The sequence below is a fragment of the Leptosomus discolor genome, chromosome 2 (assembly GCF_034619465.1).
Source record: "Leptosomus discolor isolate bLepDis1 chromosome 2, bLepDis1.hap2, whole genome shotgun sequence".
Lineage (NCBI taxonomy): Eukaryota > Metazoa > Chordata > Aves > Leptosomiformes > Leptosomidae > Leptosomus > Leptosomus discolor.
In genome coordinates, this window is record NC_141392.1 from 84,692,292 (window position 1) to 84,714,050 (window position 21,759).

The following is a 21,759-nucleotide window of genomic DNA, read 5'->3' on the forward strand; positions in this document are numbered from 1 at the left end:
TTTCTTCTAACAATGTCTTCAAATCCAGACCAGCATTATTTCATGTTGGTATGCCAGAATAGCTCTGGCCTGTCAAAATGTTTTATGACAGCTTGAATAAAGAACCATCAGAGGCCCACTTGAGAATTGCAAGTTTACCTCAAATCCAGTCCCCTTATCACAAACACAAGAGAATGGCTCCTTCTCCATCTCCCTGCCTGAAAGCACTATTACAGCAGGTTAACCTATTTTTTGTCTCATTTTCTCTAGTCTTTTTTTAAGAATATTTATCATTTTAGATATTTGTAGCATTATCAATACAATTGGAAGAACATCTGTTTAAACACATAATATAGCAGATAATAACATCTTGGCCACATTTCAAATAATTTTTCTAGTTGTAAATTCATTAGATTACTCGCACAAATTCTTTATGTTTTTCCTTCTTATGAGAGTTTGGGGTTTTTTTGGTCAGTAATGCCATCTGAAACATAAATAGACATGATTAGTAAATTTTTTTCAATATATTTTCAAATTTTAAATATTTTATGTTTAATTAAAAGATTACAAAGCAACCATAAATTATTTATGTTTTGTATTGACTTTTGATCCTAGTCTTGTATATCAGTATATCAATTAGCAGAGGAATGTTCTTGCATTTTCATCTTGCTTTGAGTTTTAATTCACTGATTTAATTAAAACTCAAGACTGTAATCCTTGTGAGCCAAATTTATTTCATAATAATTGCTTGATTAATAGATTTCTGGGGTTACTCTACTCTCACCAGAAGAGCGAAAAATAATTTTCCTGAATCAGCAGCAAAATAAGGGAAAAAGCTACATTCTGGCCAGTCCAGCACACTACCTGACTTGCACTGCTGTACTGCAGAAAGAGGGAGCAAAAACCAAGTTGCTGCGTATTATTCACTTAGGTGCTTGAGAGAGGGAATAGTTGTGCCACTTTCCCTTCCTATGCTTTCACAAGTTGACTAGAAGTGTTTCTCATGTTCATATTCTAGCACGAGAAACACACTTATGGACATATATTCTAAGTCCTGTGAATAGTTTAGCTTGGCTATTGCCACAATCTGCAAATAATATTATATTCAATAATTTAAACAAATAGAAGTAGGTGGAGGAGCCTTTCAAATCCCACTAGAAGACAGAGATAACATAAAGAAATGCTGTTTACACAACCTGGGAAAAGAGGATAAGCTGTCCTTACACAGAAAAGAAAGTTTCATCTCCTCTGCTGCTCTTAGACCCCTTCCCCTGCTTTATTTTTGCTTCCACTCAACCCTTGGATTTTATTCCATTGAGCACTATTTAATATTTATTACTTCTTTCACTTCAAGGTGGAGATGCAGATGCTAATGTTAGTCATTTTTAGAGATGGGATTGTGTACTTGTGTCAGCATGCTTGCAGATGATGCCTAAAACTGAAGTTGCCTCTCAGAGAGTCTCTGACTCAAGCAGTGTGGAAGCAGGTTCAGTCTTCCAAGGAGCACTCTGCATAATGAAATTCCTGGGCTGACTGCACAATAAGTGCCTTTGCTTCATCACAGTCATGCTTTCTTACATCATTACAGTTAAATTTCCAGGCACCAAAACCTACATTGACCCTGAAACCTACGAGGACCCAAATAGAGCTGTCCATCAATTCGCCAAGGAGCTAGATGCCTCTTGTATTAAAATTGAGCGTGTGATTGGTGCAGGTAAGGCTGCCGTGGCTTCCTGATTCAACTGTTCCATTTAGCTGGGATCGAAACTCATACATCATAATGACAGGCAAATAATTATACCTCAAGTATAGAAGAACTTTTTTCATTTGCCAGAGTGGTTAAGAGCAATGAAGCTGCACTCGCTTCTAAAATGTAAAAACAAACAGCGGGGGGAAAAAAACAACAAAAAACAAATAAATAAGTAAATGAAGAGTCTTGCTTGACATTGAAAGCTTATGGGTTTCTAATTCTGTATCTGGTGTTAAAAATGTGGTTGGGGGTAGGGGCCGGTTTTGCTGCCTATTATTTACTGTCAGAGGAAAGGCGTTAGGCATGAGTGCAAATTTTACTCGCTTTCCTATTGCAAGAGGGTATTTTGACCTCTGAGTTTTGTTCCTGTGAGTAAGGAAAACTGGCTGCAGCACAAAATCTTAAATAGAGACTAGGAAGGTCTTGTTTCTGTATAACAAAGTCTGCCCTAAGGCTGTTTTTTGTTCTACCATTTTTCTTTTTGATATTTTATGAATACAAAAAGTTGTTGTTTAACTTCTCATGACTGATTGTAATTGCACCAGCTTTACATTGCTTTTCTTCCTCTTGAACTGTCTACCACCTACTTAAGCCATGGTGTTCATGCTCTAAAAAGGCAGTTTCATTTGTTTGCATTAATAAGATATGTGACATTTTTATTGCACTACTCCATGTAGTGAAATTAAGTTTCCATGGGTAAGAAAAATATCAAATACTTTGGATTCCTGGAGGAAATGTTCTTTTGCTTTCCTGTTGTTTTATAAAAGTATTAGTAGAATACTTTTAAATCACCCTGTAGTTTGGTATGCACTGTAAATTACATACTGTGGTATTATTTAAAAAGAGAAGAAGAAATATCTTTAAAATAAGCTGGTTTACCAGTAAAAAGGTCTTTATACTTTGAATTCACAATGCCTCTTTAAAGTAACCTCACTCATGTTGAATCATGTCTTAATCAAGGAAAGTACTGTTGAAATTAACAACACTGTCTGAGCAAATTATTCCTCCAGATGAGTAAGAGCATAAGAATCCAGCCCTTGCTAACTAGTACTTTTTGTGATGCTAGAATGGCAGCAACTCTTCTAATAAATACACAATATATAAGATTTAAATTTAAGATTAGCATAGAAAAATTACTGAGCTTTATCTTTTGCTTTGAGTTAAAAAACTATGAGCATAGCAACAATCCAGAGCACAGAGATATATACCCAGCTGGACTTTGCTGATGCCTTCTGAGCAAAATGGTGAAAACGCTTCAGTTGCAAATACAGTTTAAAACATTTTACTGTTACGACAGAGTAATTCCGGAATGTTAATTTTGTTGACTGCAGATGAATTTATTCTTGATTTTAATGAGTATAACTGATAGCGAAAAAAACTAATCTGTGTCAGTAGTCATTCTGGAGAAAAATAATTAGAAGCGCTATGGTGAAAGCATATTGTGTATGGGGTTTAACTGTGTCTTTAACCTGTTGATGTAGATAGCAAATAGGAGTGAAATGAAATGCAGTCCAGGAGCAACAGAATGTTAAAGACCCAAAGAAGCAGCTGAAACTCATACATCAAAGAAGAATATAGAATTTCTACTAGAGACAGCACCAGAAAAGCCACTTAGCAGTCTCAATACGCATCCACGATGCTGGCCATATCAACTATTGAGTAGTGCCATGTCTCTCTCATACAAACAGGGTGCAAGTATGCTTGTGCTCAATTTGCATGAGGGATATGTGCTTTCCTTGCCAACGTTTTCATTACCATCCCGCTGCGGCCACCTGTCAGATACAGAGTATGTTGTCCACTCTGTTGAGTCCTTGTTTCTACCACACATCCTTTGTTTTAGCCTCTTCCTTGTTGACACGCTGAGCTAGTGGCTGTGCGGCTGTGCAGTATTCTGGCTCTTGGTGTCATATTTTCTGGATCATTTTGAGGCATCATTTCAGCCGAATATATTATTTTCTTGGGAATAAAAGTAGTTCGTTGGCTATCATCCTGGCCTGAAATGCATAACATACAAGTTCAAGTTCCTGGTTTGCCTAAGTGTGAGTGATCTGCTTTTGGAAATCAACCAAAATCAGATCACAGAGAGCTGGAAGCGAGTTAAGCCTTAGTGTCTCCCGTGCCAAGTATCCTAATTACCTGGCTCTGAAGTATCACATACACACACAAACACTCTTACGCTCATGTCTTGTTTTCGGTGTGGAACAAAAACAATTTTGGAAGGTACTGCTAGAGAAAATCGCTACCCTTCAGTAAGTTCTTGAGGCTAGGAGCTGTGAGTGAGGTGAGAGGTGAATTCATTAGTAGTCATCCATATTTGTAATGAAGTGCAGGAGGGAAGTTAAGGCACCAAGCTAAGGGAGTGAGCAGCTGGTTGTTATGTGTGTGACAGCTGTGCCTCATGGTATTCATAGCTATGGCATGGATATTCAGACCACGACTGCAGTGCCCAAGGATGGTTGAGGCTAATGCCTCACTTGTGCAGGCTGGAACAGTTTGTCTGGCCAGTGAGCTCAGGTACAGCATGGTGTTAACAGAGGTATATGGAGTTGATTGGAGCTGACCTTAATTCAGCTAGCATAGAATGGGAGAGAGAGGAATTCGATCCTGTATGCATTTATCTCCTATGAGATTTGTAAAATGAACCATGCTGAGTGGAGATTTGCCCAAAGAAGTCGGTTGGAAATATTAAGATCTGGTCAAAGTTCTACACTTCTGGCTGGAGAACTGTGAAGCTGAGGCCCAGGTACTGCTTTTTTCCTCTAATCTCTGCTGTTGGAGGTGACAGGAAATCAGTACTGTTGGAATGATGATAGTATCCTAAACAAGATTTCTCATCCGTTAAGACACTTCAACATCTGCTCTTCAGGCATTCAGCCCCATTTCCAAGCGTACCTCTCTCTACTGCCAGCCAGTATGTGTATGTGCACTTAAGTCCTGATCCCACCAGGTTTCTCAGGACCTCAGTCTGTGTCCCAAAGGAATTCTCTAATCAAACTCTCTGTGTTAGTTAGCACTCACCCTAAAACGTGTCTTGGATGTAGGTGTGTCTGCATACTTGTGTATACTCAATAGCTTATTATTAAGGCTCTCCACAGGTATGCAGGAGATAAATTTCAGACTTGATTTGGTTTGGAGGAGGGACTTCGATCTATATCTCGCATACTCCAGATAAATTTTCAAAGTATCAGATTATTAAATATTTTTGTGATGAATCTTTCTTTTTTTAAAGAGATGTCCTCCTATTTTATTACCCTTTTCTCCTATATATCCCAAGAGATATTTCTTCCTGGCTATAGAATAGGGGGTCTTTCTTTCTCTCTCTGCTGACACAGCTATGAGGCAAGGGACAATCCTTAAATCTTTCATAACCTCAATTATAGTGAGATAGATGTTTTGCCATTCAGCTCCACATCTTGCATGCTTCCATCTTCTTTCCTGTCTGATAGAGTCCAATTACTTCTCTCCCAAATTATAATTGTTGAGGCTTTTTTTTTTTTTTGTATTCTTGCTGGCTGTTCGGCCATTTTTTTCACATTCTTCTTCAAGTTCCACTTGTCTGTTAGTTTAGAAGCCTTTTACAAACTTCCAGCATTTGCTTGTGTTTGTTTAATGTAACAAAATTATTATAAGTCACACCTTTCATTTCATAATCTGCAAAGTAAATTATCCTGCTTGAAGGTAATAATGTAGTGCTTCATTTAACACCATAACGATGTTAAATTAAAGGCAGGTCTGAAAGAGATGCATTTTGAAATTAAAAAAACCCAAACCATTGGATCTAAAGATAGCAAGGAAACCATGTAGAACAGAATGACTTTTTTGCTAAGAAGTGGTATTACTCTTTCCGTAATAGTATTTTCTTATGAAAGCCACTTCATATTTATTTCCTATTTATGAAAAAAAAAAAGTAACAAATTACTAACAAGTCTTTTAAAAGGTTCAGATCCTTCAAAAATTCAGGTCCTGTAGATTGGCTTAATGTGAAGAGTTTACTCCATAAGGTACTTAGTCAGCAGTTCATTTAGAGCATGTGCCTGTCTTTGTATTCCTAAGTAATCTGTTTCAAATATGAACATTCACATGTTAAATTTAAACACACACTTAGGTGGCTACTTGAATCAAGGCCTAAAAAGGATATTGATGTTATAGCTGGAACAATTCAGTGTTGATCTGCTTCATTTTAGGAGAGTTTGGTGAAGTGTGCAGTGGGCGTCTGAAGCTTCCTGGCAAGAGAGATGTTGCAGTAGCCATAAAAACTCTGAAAGTTGGCTACACTGAAAAGCAGAGGAGAGATTTCCTGTGTGAAGCAAGCATCATGGGACAGTTTGACCACCCCAATGTTGTTCACCTAGAAGGGGTTGTTACCAGAGGTAAGCAGCATCTTGGTCTGTCAGTCAAATAATAACATAATGGCAGAAATTACTTTTGCTTATTCATGATCAAAGATTCAAATTATAAACAGGCTGCACACTCCTAATGGATTTTCTCCTGATGCGTAACTAACTAAAAAAATACTTTATGCTGCAACCTGAGGAAAAAAATTAAGATGTACGCATGATTAAAAGATTAAGTACTTTGAAATATAGTATTTTTCTAGTTTCATCTAGACTCAAAGACTATGCAGAGGGATATGGTTTCTTATGTCCTTTCATATTATCTGAAGTGTCATTATTCCAGAGTCCTGTTCACACAGCAGTAGTTAGGAGAACACACTGACACTTTGATTTGTATCGTTTAATTTTGTGAATCATGACCACGTTCCATGAAGACGTTTAAGAAATTATTAGATCTCAGTAACAGTGCTGGAGGCTTCAGAAATGTTCGTTGTCTCAATGATTCAGTCCTTCAAAGGAATAACGTGTTTTATCAAAAAAAGGCACTGCATTTGTGTCACAGTTTCTCAAAAGAAAGTTTTCTTTTCTTTCAGGGAAACCAGTCATGATTGTAATAGAATACATGGAGAATGGGGCCTTAGATGCATTTCTTAGGGTGAGTATCAGAATGAAAACATATATAAATGTATTTTAAATGACATATATATTTTATTATATATTGTCATTTTTAAAAATAGGGGTTTATATATATGCATATATATGTATACACGCATGCTATTCATATAATTAAACTGGTTTTCAGGCTGAAATGGAGCTTAACAAATACTAGCAGTTCTCTGTGTTATTTCAGCAAAACCAGATCAGAAATGAGAGAAACAGGCAGGATCACATGGGAACATTCTAGGAATTTAATGTGGTATAGACATGGTGGGTTTTTTACTGCCACCAGCTGAAGTTAAACCCACTGATACCTGAAGCCCAATTTTTTGCCTTTTGGGAACAGAATTTTATTATGTCAGCATGATGGAAATCAGCATACAAGAATCCCTAAATGAACTGTGGTTGTGTTTATGAGAAGAACAAAGGAAAAAGAAATGCAAGTTCACAACAATTTAGCATTGTTTGAGTGTGTGTTCTGAACTGGGAAGTTCTGACTCCTTACTGGGTGTACAAGACAGTGAGATGATATATAAACACTCTATAGAAAACAGAAAGATTATGTTTGTTTGATAAACTTGATGCTATGAATAAAATTTTCAGTAGCTAGGGTTCCAGAATGAGATAATACTTATTTTCTTGATACAAATAATTATGCTGAGAGATGAAGAGCATAGAGGCAAACAATGAAGAGCTGTGCATCAGGTAATGTCTCTTAGAAAAGACTTTCCGTGACTTAGCCAGAAATTTATAGAGATTAACAAGTTCTGTTACTTCTAGTACATTAACTACTTATGCATTTCTTAACTGGATGTACTGCTTTATCTCTGAAAAACATAAAACTTGCGTTTGAAGTGAGTTTCTTTGCCCCAGGATGAATAAGTAAATAAGTAGAAAGCTAAAGTTGTAAAACTAATTCTTATTTCTCTTCTCAGCTTACTAACAAGAATTGCTGCTCCTTTCTTCCCTCCAGAAACATGATGGGCAATTTACAGTCATTCAGCTAGTGGGAATGTTGAGAGGAATTGCTGCTGGAATGAGATATTTGGCCGACATGGGATATGTACACAGGGATCTTGCAGCACGCAATATTCTTGTCAACAGCAACCTTGTTTGTAAAGTGTCAGACTTTGGCCTTTCCAGAGTTATAGAAGATGATCCAGAGGCTGTCTACACTACTACCGTAAGAGAAATCAGTGGGGTTTAGTCGTTTTGAGATGTGGTTATTCAGAAGAAGCGTATCTTCTAGAGAGTGTAGATAAGAGAAATACATTAATTGCTTGAGAAATGTTAACCAGTCAAAAGGAAAAGAGTCTGTGTAGAAATCTGGCTCTAATTAGGAACTGATGTTTTTGTAAGAACATACATTTTGATTTGAGAAATTTCTGAAAGTTTTGCACTCTATCTGCATTATTCCCTTCCTTATGATTTTCTGTTTGAACAAATATGGAAGTTTTACCCATAAAAATTGTAATCATCTTGTTTACTGTGAGTCAATTAAAATATTTCTAGGCTATTACTATTTTTCAGACTAGATTTTATCTCACCAAAAGGTTGACTAGCTTGAGGCTAGACTGTGACAAAGCTCAACTCATGTATTTTCCCTTGCTTTTGGGTGGGACACTTTTCTTAAATAAGCATTCATCAGGCACACTCTGCTCTTTATTCTTTTGTTGAGCCAGCTCCACTTTCCCACCCGTGTGGCCTCGCTGTGCCTATTTGCTCATACTGAGGGAAGGAGAGGCCCCTGGAATCTGCTCCAACAGGAGCAGGGATCCAGGAAACCGCACTGGCGTTCACAGCTGTCACTCCTGCTGCTGGGCTCTAAGTGGGATCCTGATTTTAAAATATCAGACTGAGATTTCAGGGGGGTTGTATGACAAGTCGATGGGATTTATATGCACAGGATAAGATTCTTCTCCTCTAGCTTCGTCCAGCCAGGAGTTAAATGACTAGTGTAAATCAGACATCTAAGCAGCCCCTTAAAATCAATAGAGAGATAAGCACTTCCAGAGAAATGCATCCAACTCAGCTTAGACAGGTATTTAAGTTTGTATGGGCTAAGCGTTTTAAGAGCCTAAACTTCCTTAGACTCCTTTGAAAATTCTGCAATCGGTCGACTATAGTACATGATATAAGTACTGCTTTTGATGTTGATGGAAATAATTACAAATGCACTCCACAGAAGATGATATGGAAATTTTGTGGCAAAAAAAGAAAATTTTCGTTTTGTTTTGTTTTGTTTTGTTTTGTTTTGTTTTGTTTTTATACAGGGTGGAAAAATTCCAGTGAGATGGACAGCTCCAGAGGCCATCCAGTACCGCAAATTTACATCAGCCAGTGATGTGTGGAGTTATGGAATAGTTATGTGGGAAGTAATGTCTTATGGAGAACGGCCTTACTGGGACATGTCAAATCAAGATGTAGGTTGTACTTTGTTTGTAAGCATGTGTGTGTGTGTGTTAGAAAAACAAAAATTACATATTGTAAATACATATGTATGTTTTTCACTATACATGCATAAAATGGTTTAGAAATAAGATTTATCAAAATACTGTAGGGTTCTCACAAAATGAGAGAGCTTTCACTTTTTACCCCAATCTCTAAATTGTTAATCTGCCAGGTGGATGTTGTAAGTTTCTGTCCTGTGTGTTAAGTAAAATTGGAACATCAAAAATAGTAATATGTGGTCATCACTTTATTACACTTCAGCATAGAAGGAATTATTTTTTTTTTTCCAATAAAAAAATAATTGTGAGGTTTTTGACCTCAGAGGAATGATTAAGCAGTTGAAAAAAGTTGTTAAAAACCTAAGTGGCAGTTAATGACCTACTTTGGCTTTTTCAAGTTAATTATGCTGATTTAACATTACCCTTGTTTGCATAAAATATGACCCAGAGCTACAGGTCAGCATTAATAGAACAGATGTGTGTTAATCTTGATTTCTGACAGAAGTATCTGTTAATATAGAAAGTACACAGGAAGAAGCCATGCAAGTGAGAAAGATGTCAGACTCTCATTTAAAGTTCTTCAGGTAGAGCCTGAGTGGGATGGTTTTTTTGGTTCATTTTTGGTTTGGGTTTTTTTTAGATTGAATGATCGACATCAAAGTTGAAAAAAAAAGATAAAAGTGTAAATGATGAGTCAGTTTGGCACAGTGCAAAGTTGTTAATATTTGACAGGTCTCAGTGTCAAAGATTTCATGGACTGTCAAAATATGGGCAAACAAGTCCTTGGGGCAGAGAAAGAGAAATATTTACATTCCCTAGACACCCAGTAGAGTTTCATTTCTTTTGACACCTTCCTTCTGTACTAGATTCAAACATAAAAGAAGTCTGACAGGAATATAAGATGCCTCAAAGGCAAACCTTACCTATCTTTCAGGGAACAATAAGGAAAAACTTTTAAATAGGGGAGAAATTTAGGTGTCTTCATGCTTCTTGTTGGATTTTTAAAAGTATTCCCTCTATTGAAAACTGCAAGTAAAGCGCATGAATGAACATTTTCATAAAACAGCTAATTACCACTTCTTGAAGTTTCATCTCTTTTTAGCATGTTACATAATCATCTTCAATAGCACATAGTTAAAAGATGCACGAATTGCTTGGTAAAATAATTTCAGGTATTCTTATACGCTGTGATCTTCAAGCATGTCCTCCCAAAACATATACACGTCCTACCAATCCCATAGATAAATCCATGCTGCAAAAATGTAGAATCCTCTCATGATTAGTTATTTATTGTGCTTCACGGTTACCAATGGGAGTATTTAGCCGGAATAAAAAAATGCTAAATGTACCTCTTCTAATTTTGCATACACACTCAGGCAGTTCATGTATCTTAAGTATATCATTTTGCCTAAAAGTGGATGTGGGTGTACTCATAGACCAGATCAAGTCTCCTAAAACATATGTCTCCCTGACTTTGGATCTTTAGGTGTCATTTCTTTAGTTCTACCCCTCTTCCTTTAAGTCATTGTTTTAGATTGATGGAGGATACAAATTTGTGTTGCCATCTCATGTCAAGCAAAAGCCCTCCTTTTAGCAGCAACCTGGAGCTAGGGTGCACCAAAAGAACACTCATCCTACAGGCTCCCTGAAGAGGCATAGTGAGCTGAACACCAATGATACACAAAGTCCCTGCAACTTCTCTGACCAGTGAGCTCCCCTTGGCTTGATCCTGGACATTAACAGTAGCTCTCAAACCGCTGCACTTTACCCTGTTCCCCTATTAGACTGCTGGTGTTTGCTATTTCTTGCTGTCATTTGGTTACCGACCTGAGTGCAGATTAGTACTTCAGAAAAGGGCAAGAGGTTAGACGTACATAGTTTTTATTTGCTGTACTCCTCAATTTATTACCATTATTATGTTTATTAATTTTTAATATTATTATATACCCAGAAGCAGAGTGATAACATTACATTGTTCAGTTACCTGTATTTAATACTTCATTGTTGGTAACCAGTATACACAGTGAACAGATCTGGCCTTCTTCTGATCTACTTTACATCCTCAGATAGCCTGATTATAATAAAAGCATACTTGACTCTTAACAGTATTTCCTTTTCCTCTTTTTGCAGCAAAAGCAGAATTTTAAAAACAAATTGTGGGAAGTGTAAAGAATATAAATCAATTCTATTAGTAAGGATTCCAGCTGTGTTTTCTTTGTAGCTTTGTTTATTTAAAAAAAAATAAATTCCTGCAATCTCTTTCATAATCTCTGAGTACTGATTTTTGGAACCCCACCCCCATCTTTCTTAGCACAGCAGACGCTTGTAGTACCCTTCAAAATGCCCTGGGTTTGTACAAACTTTTTTTTTTTTTTTTTTTTTTAAATAAGAAACTTTATCAATATTTTAGAATATTTTTCTCAATATTTTGGATATTGCCAGCAGTTCTATCCATCTCTAGCTACACTCATTATTTTATATTTCCTAGTTTCATGCTTTTTGCTCAGAATACTCATCAAAGAAGCTGAGTCTGCAGTATAGCAAAAGGCCTCACACTTCTAGATATAGTCTTATCTAGATGGTTTGCCAGTTCTAAAGATCTTAGAAACTTCAGTGGTTCTGTTGCTGTTGCTGTTACCTAACTTATTCCTCATTGGTTGTCTCTGCATTCTGACCTCTTAAGAAACTGCTTTGTTTGTAGTAAATGACATGTAGTATGCAAAACCTTTTAGATGGTCATAAATTTCTGCATTACTTTTCATAGCAGACCAGTAGTCCTATACACACTGTACCTTGTTTTTCACCTTTTTTTCACTGCTGCTTCTAAGCATAAGGAGCTCTTCTTCCGTTTTACCTCTTAATACTGCTCCAAAAGGTCTTACAGGTTACTTTTAATGTTTTCTTTCCTTTATAATACTATTCTTCCAATTTCCCTGTTCTGCAGAATTCCTCTCTCCCCACCCTGTCTGACAGATAACTGTCTCTAAAAGGTCACTGCACCCATTCTTCAAGTTGTAGCTGTTACTGCAGGAACTGAATATTTCTCAGTCATTTTGGAGTTGTAGGACAGTACTGTCATTCAAAATGTTCAGATAGAAAGCTGAGGCCCGGGGAGACGAGGCAACTTCCCTGAAGTCGGAAGGACATTTTGCAGCACAAACCTGCAGTAAGTGCCCTACCACTGGGCTATGCTTCCTCTTTTCACAAAACTTTTTTTCTGCAAAAAGTTTTGATACAATCATGGATTCCAGCCAGCTTTTTGAAGGTCATTTTGTACTCTTTACAGTTCTGTCTACTTTGCAGTCCACTGCTTTTGCATTTTCTCACACGCTATGGAATATTTTCTATCTGAGGTTATCATTTTCACTAGACCCTGGATATTCACCAACTTTATTTGTCATACCAGATCTACTTCCTAGGGCTACATACAGAACAGCTTCTAATATTGCTTTCTGTACAAACCGAGGGAGAAAACAGTCCTATGCACCACCCTTCAGGAACAAGCACCCTTCCTTAGCAATTCTAATACTTCTATGTCAGTCAGTGTCAGTATACTTGAAATCCCCCATGAATGGTGTTTTAGGCCTTTTTCACAAGCCTTTCTTATCTGGCTTGCTTCCTGATGTGCTTTCTTATCCTGCCCTCAAGGTTTACAGCAGTTTCCTGTGATTTTACTTTAGCCGTTTTTATTTTTTACTTAAATCCAAATTGACTTGGCTAAGGAAGTCGACAGGTGGGTGTAATTCTTGGTTCAGACATTTATGCTCTCCTTCAATCATATCATCATCTAGCAGCATCTCTTATTAAATCTAACTTTCTATTTAGCTGATATATTAACATACCATTCAGCCAGCTCTTCCTCTCTCACGTGGCACATTTCTGCTACTTTATCATTAATATAACATGGCTAGACATAGAACACAACTTTCCCCCTAACAATTTCTGTCTGATAAACATTTTTCTTGGATCCTTTTATAATATCTTCAGGCTTTTTGTATTTTATATGTGCATGAACAGAGCCCTATCCATTTACAAGTCAGCTGCTTCTACCACACACTCTTTCATAAAAGCCTTGGGGCAAGTAATAATACTTTCTGAAATACCTCCATTTATCAATCTATCTGTTGCTCCCTTGGTGAATTTAATTGTTGTTCCCCACTGCTTACTTGACTAGGTAATATAGCTATGTTCTGCACATATAAAACAATATGCTTAATAAGCCCAAAGATAAAGTCGGGGAAATTATTTGAAAACATCAAGGCTAGTGTCAAAACAACAGACTCATATTTTTGCAATACTGATGGCAAACTTCAGTTTATCGATTTTTTTTCATTCTTTTTCTTTTATTTCTTGAACTGGGTAGCAATACATATTCCTTAAATATCCCTTGATGAAAAATAATTTACTATGTTGGCTACTAGGTTATAAAAGCAATTGAAGAAGGCTATCGTTTGCCAGCACCCATGGATTGCCCAGCAGGACTGCACCAGCTGATGCTAGATTGTTGGCAGAAGGAACGTGGTGAAAGGCCAAAGTTTGAGCAGATAGTTGGTATTCTGGACAAAATGATTAGAAACCCAAACAGCTTGAAAACCCCACTGGGAACCTGTAGCAGGTAAGAAAATCTTTAGGGTGTGTTCTTATGATGGTGCATGTGGCTGGGTTCTGGATGTTCTGCTTGGTGGCTGGTTTCAGTTCACACCTACGCCATGTGTCTCTCAGTTCCTCCTTCCTTCTGTTCCCTGTTCTTTCCTTCCTTCACTTGCCCTTCTTTTTTACCATGCCAAACAAAGCCAAAAAGTACTTTTTAAAAAACAAAACAAAACAAAACAAAATAAAGAAAGTAAATATCATGGAACCAACGCATTTCTCTGTAAACTACTGCCAGCTCGTCACTCTTTCCACACTCCCACCACTAGCAGTCTTGTTTTCCTTGTTTCTTAAAATTGTGAAGTCTGAAGGGCAAGGGTCATCATCTATTGTAGTTTTATATGATGCATCCCTTGCCCTAGGAACTGCTATGGTAGAAATAGCGATTAATAATACTCATGCTTGGCCAATGTACTTTGACATGCTACACTCTAGATTTTTACCTTTCATTTTCTGGCTTTAACTCCTTTCAGTGATTGCATCGCATTGTATTTCATGGTGTAGCTTTTAATGGCTTCTTCATAAATTTTAGATGAATTGTTTAATAGTGGTAATCTTTTGATCTGCTAGCTAGATCACTGCTCTAGGGAATCAACTGACCTGTGTTCTGCTCCTGGTTCTTCTACTGACTGATTTACTGTGTGACCTTAAACCAACTTACTTTGTGTCTCTGCTCTTTCCTTGTCTTTGTTTTGTCCCATCCAGTTGAATAATGGGAATAGCTACTACTATATTTTCTATCACGCTTAAAAGAATAGCATTTTTACGTTGCTCAGCAACTTTAGTTGCAGATGCTGTCGTGCAAGGCAGTAAGGTTGATTTTCTGTTGGTAACATAGTCCATTAGGCTGATTTTGCTCACTCTGACCTTTCATCTTTTACATGAATAAGCCTAGGAAGTACATATTGTGAGCTACAGAGTAGTCAAGAGCTATTCACAAAATAATCAAAACTGTACATAAAGGCCTGTTACTTTCTAGCTTTGACATTTTTAATACCCCAAACTTACTTGACTCTCACCTTGCTAAATACTCCCTGATGTTTTACACTCTTTGGAAACAACTTACTTTCCTTTTTCCTTCTCCATAGACCAATTAGCCCTCTTCTGGACCAGAACACTCCCGATTTTACCACTTTCTGCTCCGTAGGCGAATGGTTACAAGCTATTAAGATGGAAAGATATAAGGATAATTTCACAGCAGCAGGCTACAACTCTCTTGAATCAGTTGCCAGGATGACTATTGAGTAAGTTAGTACTGGGCATGTTTAACTTGCATTTAGGGAATTTCTAGGTAAAATAATACGCTATGTTCAACTCCAAAACTTTACCCTGAGTACAAACATGGTACCTGGGGTTAAGCCAGCTGGTTTAGCAGCTGATGATGTTATATTAGAGCATCCCATGAAAGGGCAAATACCCTGCTACCTACGTGTGGCATCACTTTTTTCCCTGCTTTTAAGACCAATTGAAGTAACACCAATGGGCTAGAATTTGAAGGAGAATATGACCCATTTCAATGTATGTATAGGAAAATAACCACTTTGCCTCCACTACCTAATTGGTACTTTTTCCAGACATGTTCTAGGAAGATGTGGAATTTTCTTCTAAGTGGCGGGGGGTTCTCTGTGTCCTGCAAGAAATGACTTTTCATCAGGATAAAAGCCTATAGAAGTAAAACAATTTTCTGAAGGCAAGCATGGCCTGTATTGGTACTGCCATCTTGAACAGGTCTTCTTGGCACCCTGCAAACAACATTCTTGTCCTGGTGGTTGCCAAACACAAGTAATTCCTCTTACAGAAAGCAGTGGTTTTCTAAAGTTTGTAAACAATATTCTTGAGTATGCAACCTTACTTTTATCTGCGTGGTATCACTAGGAGTCTCAGCCTATAGCTTGGGAACTGTCATCAGAACCCACAAGTTTCTACTAGGTCAGCAGCACTAGCAGCAGCAGAATTTAAACAGCTGCTCCTAGTTCATTTGCATGATGGGTATGGGTCAATATGCAAAGGGTTTCTTTAGGCACCTCTTTAGGAAGTGGAATGTGATCCCAAAATCTTGTATTTATACATAACTTTGTCCTGAAAGCCACCTGAAGTATTTTACGAGAGAAGTGTCTCTTTTCTTTGGGCATCCTTAAAAGCCACAATAAAAGATTATCGTAGTGCAAAAGATACTGGCCTCATTCTCAGATGTGCAGACACATGCAGTGTAATTACATGACACTTGCCATGTAATTGCACTGCTCACTGAGAAGTTGAACAGTGCCTATATAAACTTCACAGTGCTGAGCTGAGGTTCCAATGTAGCTTCCACATTAAAAGCCTGTAGCCCAGACCACTATGTAGCTTTGACTCACAGTTGAATACCATACAATAGCAGTCTAAGTTGAAAAATTAACAATGTGCGCATTTATCTTCCCCAGGGATGTGATGAGTTTAGGGATCACGTTGGTTGGTCATCAAAAGAAAATCATGAGCAGCATTCAGACTATGAGAGCACAAATGCTACATTTACACGGCACTGGCATCCAAGTGTGATAGACATTTCTCCCTTATGAGGGAGGTGACAGACTGAGAGAACAGCACTGGCCTTCAGTATATATGAAGTGCTGCTAGAAGACACTTGATTTCCTGGGTCCTTCCTGCAGTGAATAGAAGAGCTACAAGAAGCACCTACAGACTTGAACTCCTAAGTGCCACCAGAATTTATGAAAAGGGAATTAGGATCCACCAGTGGTGGCAAGGAAAACAGCAGTGACAATAAACAAAGTACTACCTGAATAAACATACAAACACCTTGAGCTCTCTAACCTCCTTTTTATCTAATAGACTTTTTAAATGTACATAAAAATTTAAAAAAGAATATATTTGTCAGATAAAATCATGATATTATTGTTGAATTCAACAAAATATTTTCCTTAAATCTGTGATTTCTGAATCTTTTTTTAATCATTTGTGTTTATTCTTCATAAAGACCTTCTTTTAGTATGATGTTTATATCTTTGGACCTTTTTAGTGCTAATTCTATGACACATTACTACACTGGGTACCTCTGAAGGATTATTTGAGTTCCTAGAGATTTAAGAAGCATGACCAAGCAATGTATATCTGTCCGAACTTTGGTATCCTTTTGTGCCATTTAATTTTGTTAAATCAGCACCGTATTGACATGGCTAGCTAATTGGCAGGGAGTCAGGAAAATGCAAGTTGCCAAGAGCTCTGATATTTTTTAAAGAATTTTTTAAGGTTACACATATACTATCTTTTAAAAGAAAATAAAAGAGAAAAAAAAAAAAAAAAAAAAAGCAAAGCAATAATGACCCCTAAGTAGTTTTAGGCACTTTTAGCAAATCATTTGCAAGATGATTTTAATGGACTAGAGTTAAAGCGAGATATATTCTAAGATGTAGATCTACAACTGTAAACCTGCTGAGATACTGCATTGAATAGAAGTGATTGTAGGAGTATCTCAGAACACAGGTGCAGTTTTCCAATGTTACCTAAACCATTTAATCTGAGCACATCACATTTTTTTCCAATACTCTGCATTAGCAAATCTGAGAGAAAAAGATGGCATATATTTTACATGAGTTTAAACTGTATGCAGTCCAGCTGTCAGAAAAAGGACATAGATTTTATATGAGAACTGTAGAGCATAAGGCAAGGGGCAGTTCAAAATTTTCAATTTTTTTACAAGCTTTTGCTGCTCTGAACAAACATGCGTGTGCGTGCTCACACAGACACAACAGTCATTCATCAGGAACACAGATGCAAAAGTAGTTGCTCAATGGAGTATCTTTTTACACCATTTACTTATATATGAATTCTCTTTCATTAAAATATTTAACTACCATAAGCAATAATGAACGGTGTCTTTACGGATATTGCAGGAATGTATATGAACCAGAGAGAAATGCTTTAAAAAAAATCTGAAAATTGTGAACTACCCCAGCAAAGAAATGCTGTACTTCCAAAGAGAATTGGGCTGCTTCTATTGATTTTGATAGAGAAAGATCCCAGGGATCAGTCATAAATTGGTCTTGTTTGATAATGTGGGCATCCACACAAAAAAAATAAAAACAAAAGAAAAACCCTGTAAATGTTCCTTTGTAAAACTTGTAAATTTTATTTATACTGTCTTGTTTTGTACACACATTTATGTGTAGTGAGCTCTGAATACATTGAAAATGCACTATATTTTTCTATTTTACTTGCAGAGCATCACAAACAAACGTATATTCAGTGCTACATAATGTGTTTTCCCACATTTAGGACCAAAGATAGTTATCAAAAACTTAAATGCATCATTTCCCCTCTCCTTTTTTTCTCTCCCCCTTTTAAGACCACTGTACAGTGTTATATTTGTCATTTTATTTATTTGTTTCATTAGAAAAATCAGTTTGGTTATACTAATTTTTTGTCCCCTCTGCCTTTGTTGAAGAAAATCTGTAAAAAGCTTTTAACTAGCATAATCCCGTTACATAGACACTTCCATTTGTAATCTTTGTAATAGACTGTAAATATATTTTTGGAACTATAATGCAATGTGCATAAGGGTTATTTTTCAGTGTCCATATATGATTGTTTATACAATTCACAGCACTTTACAGTCATGCTGAGAAGTTTAATTTATTGCCTGGATTTGGGCAGAGTAAGAAAAAAAGGTGAATATTCTTATTTCGTATTAGATTGTCATTCAGTAGAAATGGAGTAATTTTCATTTATGCAGCTCAAGATGTTTTTTTAACTATTAACATTAATTTTCTAGAAATGCTGTAGAAGTAAGATGCAGAGTAGACTGCATGCCCAATATTGAAATTAGTGCACGCAAGCACTCGACCAAGGCTCTTCAATTAGCCGTTAGGACACTCTTAATTAGTAAACATCTATTTTGTGTTATAACTAATGCTAAGTGCCTCGCTACTGGGGTAGAGCATCTGTGGACAACTGCACAGGGTGCTTGTCAGTTTTGCTGCTGCTTTAGGCACCCGGCTATGAATTTAGGAGTCTAAGTTCAGACACTTGCTTCCTTATAAATCTCTGCTGTTGTTTCTAAGGGCTTGGTGATTAAAGGTGCGATGCAGCAATGCTGTTATTGCTGAGAACCCACAAACCCTAAATGTAAGAGAGCTGAGGCCAATCCTTTAGGACTTGTTCAATATTCTGAAGCAAAGAGGCCTCATGTGGTGATCTGGGCTCACACATGTAAAAATGAGGGCCCTAAAGGTATTTCTTCCTTACTTTTCCTTGTTTGATTTAAGCCATCTTATTTAAATAGTAAATATATTTTAGCATTCATCTGTATACCTTGACTGCCTTAATGTTGCCACAGTTTTTAAACATTTGAAAGTGGTAGAGTAAAGTCAGAAAGCACAATCGCTATCAATACTCCTATTGTATTTATCTGTTCAGAATATTACTGCGATTTAGAGCACCTGCGTGTAAATGGATTTGTAACTGGTAGAGCAGCAGCATATTGATGTTGGTTGCCATTCCCCATGTTCCAGGAAAACATAGTCCAGTGTAAGAAAAATACAGTGCCAGAGAAAGTTGATGTTCATGGAGGAAGACCTGCCTAGTAGATTACAATTATTTAATATTTTAAATAATCAGAAGTATTTGCTGGCATACTGCTTCAGTCCAGAAGAAAAAGTTGGGTCAGAGGGAGATGAAACAAAAAAAATTATTTGAGTTCTGGCTTCATTTCATTGAATTTGGAAATTGTGCATCACTGAAGACAGATTATCAGGCTGTCAGTAAGGCTGATCTTTCTTGACTTTATCCACCTACAAGCATTTAAAAGAGAGATGCCTAAGACAAGCAGGATGAATCTCCCTCTGGAAGTGCTTATCTCCATTACCTGTAGAGGGAACCCAGATGATTAGCTTAAATTAGGTGTCTAATGTCTAGATAGTTAAGTTAGGTGAGGTAGTTCCTGCCCTATATGTCCTTGGCTGCTACAGTTTCCTCTGCAAGCTGGGTGTCATAGAAAGGCAGCTCCTTTGCTACTAGTATGTCCCAGAATGTATTTAATTTGGGCTTTATCACAGAGAGAGGTGATTTTATTTTATATTCAGAGATGTGTAACAGATCATCTAAATGCTTTTTGTATGTGGGTATTAATTCTTGAAAAAATTTGTGATTGTTCTGAGGAAGACCTGCCTAGTAAATTACAGTTATTTAATATTTTAAATAATCAGAAGTATTTGCTGACATACTGCTTCAGTCCAGAGGTTATGTGATCAGATATGACAGTTGCTGTTTGCAAAACCATGTTTATCTAAAGCCTTGTCATGTAAAAATCTCCAGGAGGCAAAGACGTTTAAATGTATCTCAAATTGAATGTTGCCCTTAATATCTCAATAATTGAGCTCTGTCTGTATTATTCTCCTTTTAAAATGAGTTTTTTATATTTGTTTAAGCTGGAGTTGTCTGGCATCCACTGAGGGAGTTTGAAAAAATGATTTTAAATTAAATTTGCTTTTCTCCACTAATAGTAATATACGGTAAATAGTTTCCACTGTTTTGAATGTTACAAAAACCATTGCTTTAATGTGGGGGATGAAGGGATTTATTTTTGTTTTGTTGTCGGTATTTTTTTACATTTATTGGTTAGTAGTTGAAATAAAAAAATAATAATTTGTCCTTAACTTTCTAAATAATTCATATATAATAATTTTGAGAATGATTTAAATTCTGCGACTTTCGGGTTACTGCTGAGACAGTGATCATGTCACTACAGTCATAATACCAAGAGATGCCGAGACACCCTGCCACAAAGGCAGGTTTAGACGCATTCTGTTGCACAGTAATGGCATGAAGCTGTCCACTGGCTGTGTGTGAGGAGTGAAGGCCAACTCAGCCAAAAAAGGGTCATTTCACCTTTTAAACATATATATACGATATGTTAGAGCTAACACATCCTTAATGCATTACTTCCCTGCATGCAGTTAGAAACTGATATGCTCATTATATGCTTTTTTTTTTTTTTGGTGTTTTTTGTTTGTTGGTTTGTTTGGGGTTTTGTTGGGTTTATTTTAAACAACTGACATTTCCAGTGATTCAGGCAGTTGGTGCTATGATTTGCTAAACAACTAGCACAGCAGGGTTTCTGCATGTTCAGGGCCTGTTAGGACTGTACTTCTGATGAATTAACTGATATGTAAAAACAGGCAAATTTTTCCCCCATTGACTTGAAATGGGCTTGCAGATAGTAGATTTGCGATTCACAGGACTACTCAAAATCTTCGCCTCAAACTAATTTCTAGTAAAACAAGAAATTCTGGCCAGCAGCCTATATTTTCTCTCTTATTCCCTTAAGGGTCGTCAAACATAGCCAACAATTACTTTTAAACAGAGATCTTTATTGTTTGTGTAGTGTAGCCTTCTATTTACTTGGGAATAGGCAGTTCTGTAATTAAATTTCCTGCAAAAAGGATTGAGGAGCGATGGGGGCTGATGGAGGGAATAAAAATGTTTGGGAAAAAAAAAAAACATTAAAACAAAGAAAGAAAAACTCAATCCAAAAAATGACCTGTGAAACCCAAGGTATGACTGGGCTCACCATTTTTGTAACACATTCCATATAGGAATTTAAGAAATATAAAAGATCAGGCCACAGGCATAAAATAGCCTGACAAAAGAGTAGTGGCAGAATGCAAGCTACATTTATGGGAGTTTTTAGTCTCTGGATTTGGTTTTGTGGTATTTTTAAGTTAGGATAATTAACACATGCATTTAGAGTAAAATCTGTTGGGACAGGCTAAGGGACAAAATTAGTGTGTCTATAATATCCACTAAATTCTCAGTGCACTTTCAAGGTGGGAAAGGATTAGTTTGAAAGTGAAAGGAGTCATGTGGAGTTTATATGCTATGGAGATGCAGGTTATGTCCAGCAAGATTATGAAAGGTTAAAAGTTAAAGAGGAAAACCTGCGCTT

At 36.8% G+C, this 21,759-nt stretch overlaps 1 protein-coding gene across 5 annotated transcripts in view; it reads left to right on the forward strand.

The window, feature by feature from the left end:
* Positions 1–21,759, forward strand: part of EPHA7 (EPH receptor A7) — a 166,756-nt gene that overhangs the window by 137,848 nt on the left and 7,149 nt on the right. For 2 of the 5 annotated variants that reach the window (XM_086461371.1, XM_086461368.1), the window contains exons 10-17: positions 1,568–1,693; positions 5,914–6,099; positions 6,657–6,718; positions 7,694–7,903; positions 8,994–9,143; positions 13,592–13,785; positions 14,909–15,064; positions 16,244–16,358. In XM_086461371.1, the coding sequence (XP_086317497.1) occupies positions 1,568–1,693; positions 5,914–6,099; positions 6,657–6,718; positions 7,694–7,903; positions 8,994–9,143; positions 13,592–13,785; positions 14,909–15,064; positions 16,244–16,358 (1,199 nt within the window). Of the gene's footprint in view, positions 1–1,567; positions 1,694–5,913; positions 6,100–6,656; positions 6,719–7,693; positions 7,904–8,993; positions 9,144–13,591; positions 13,786–14,908; positions 15,065–16,243; positions 16,359–21,759 lie in introns of those variants that run through there. The other 3 variants (XM_086461369.1, XM_086461370.1, XM_086461367.1) reach the window with 2 other exon arrangements.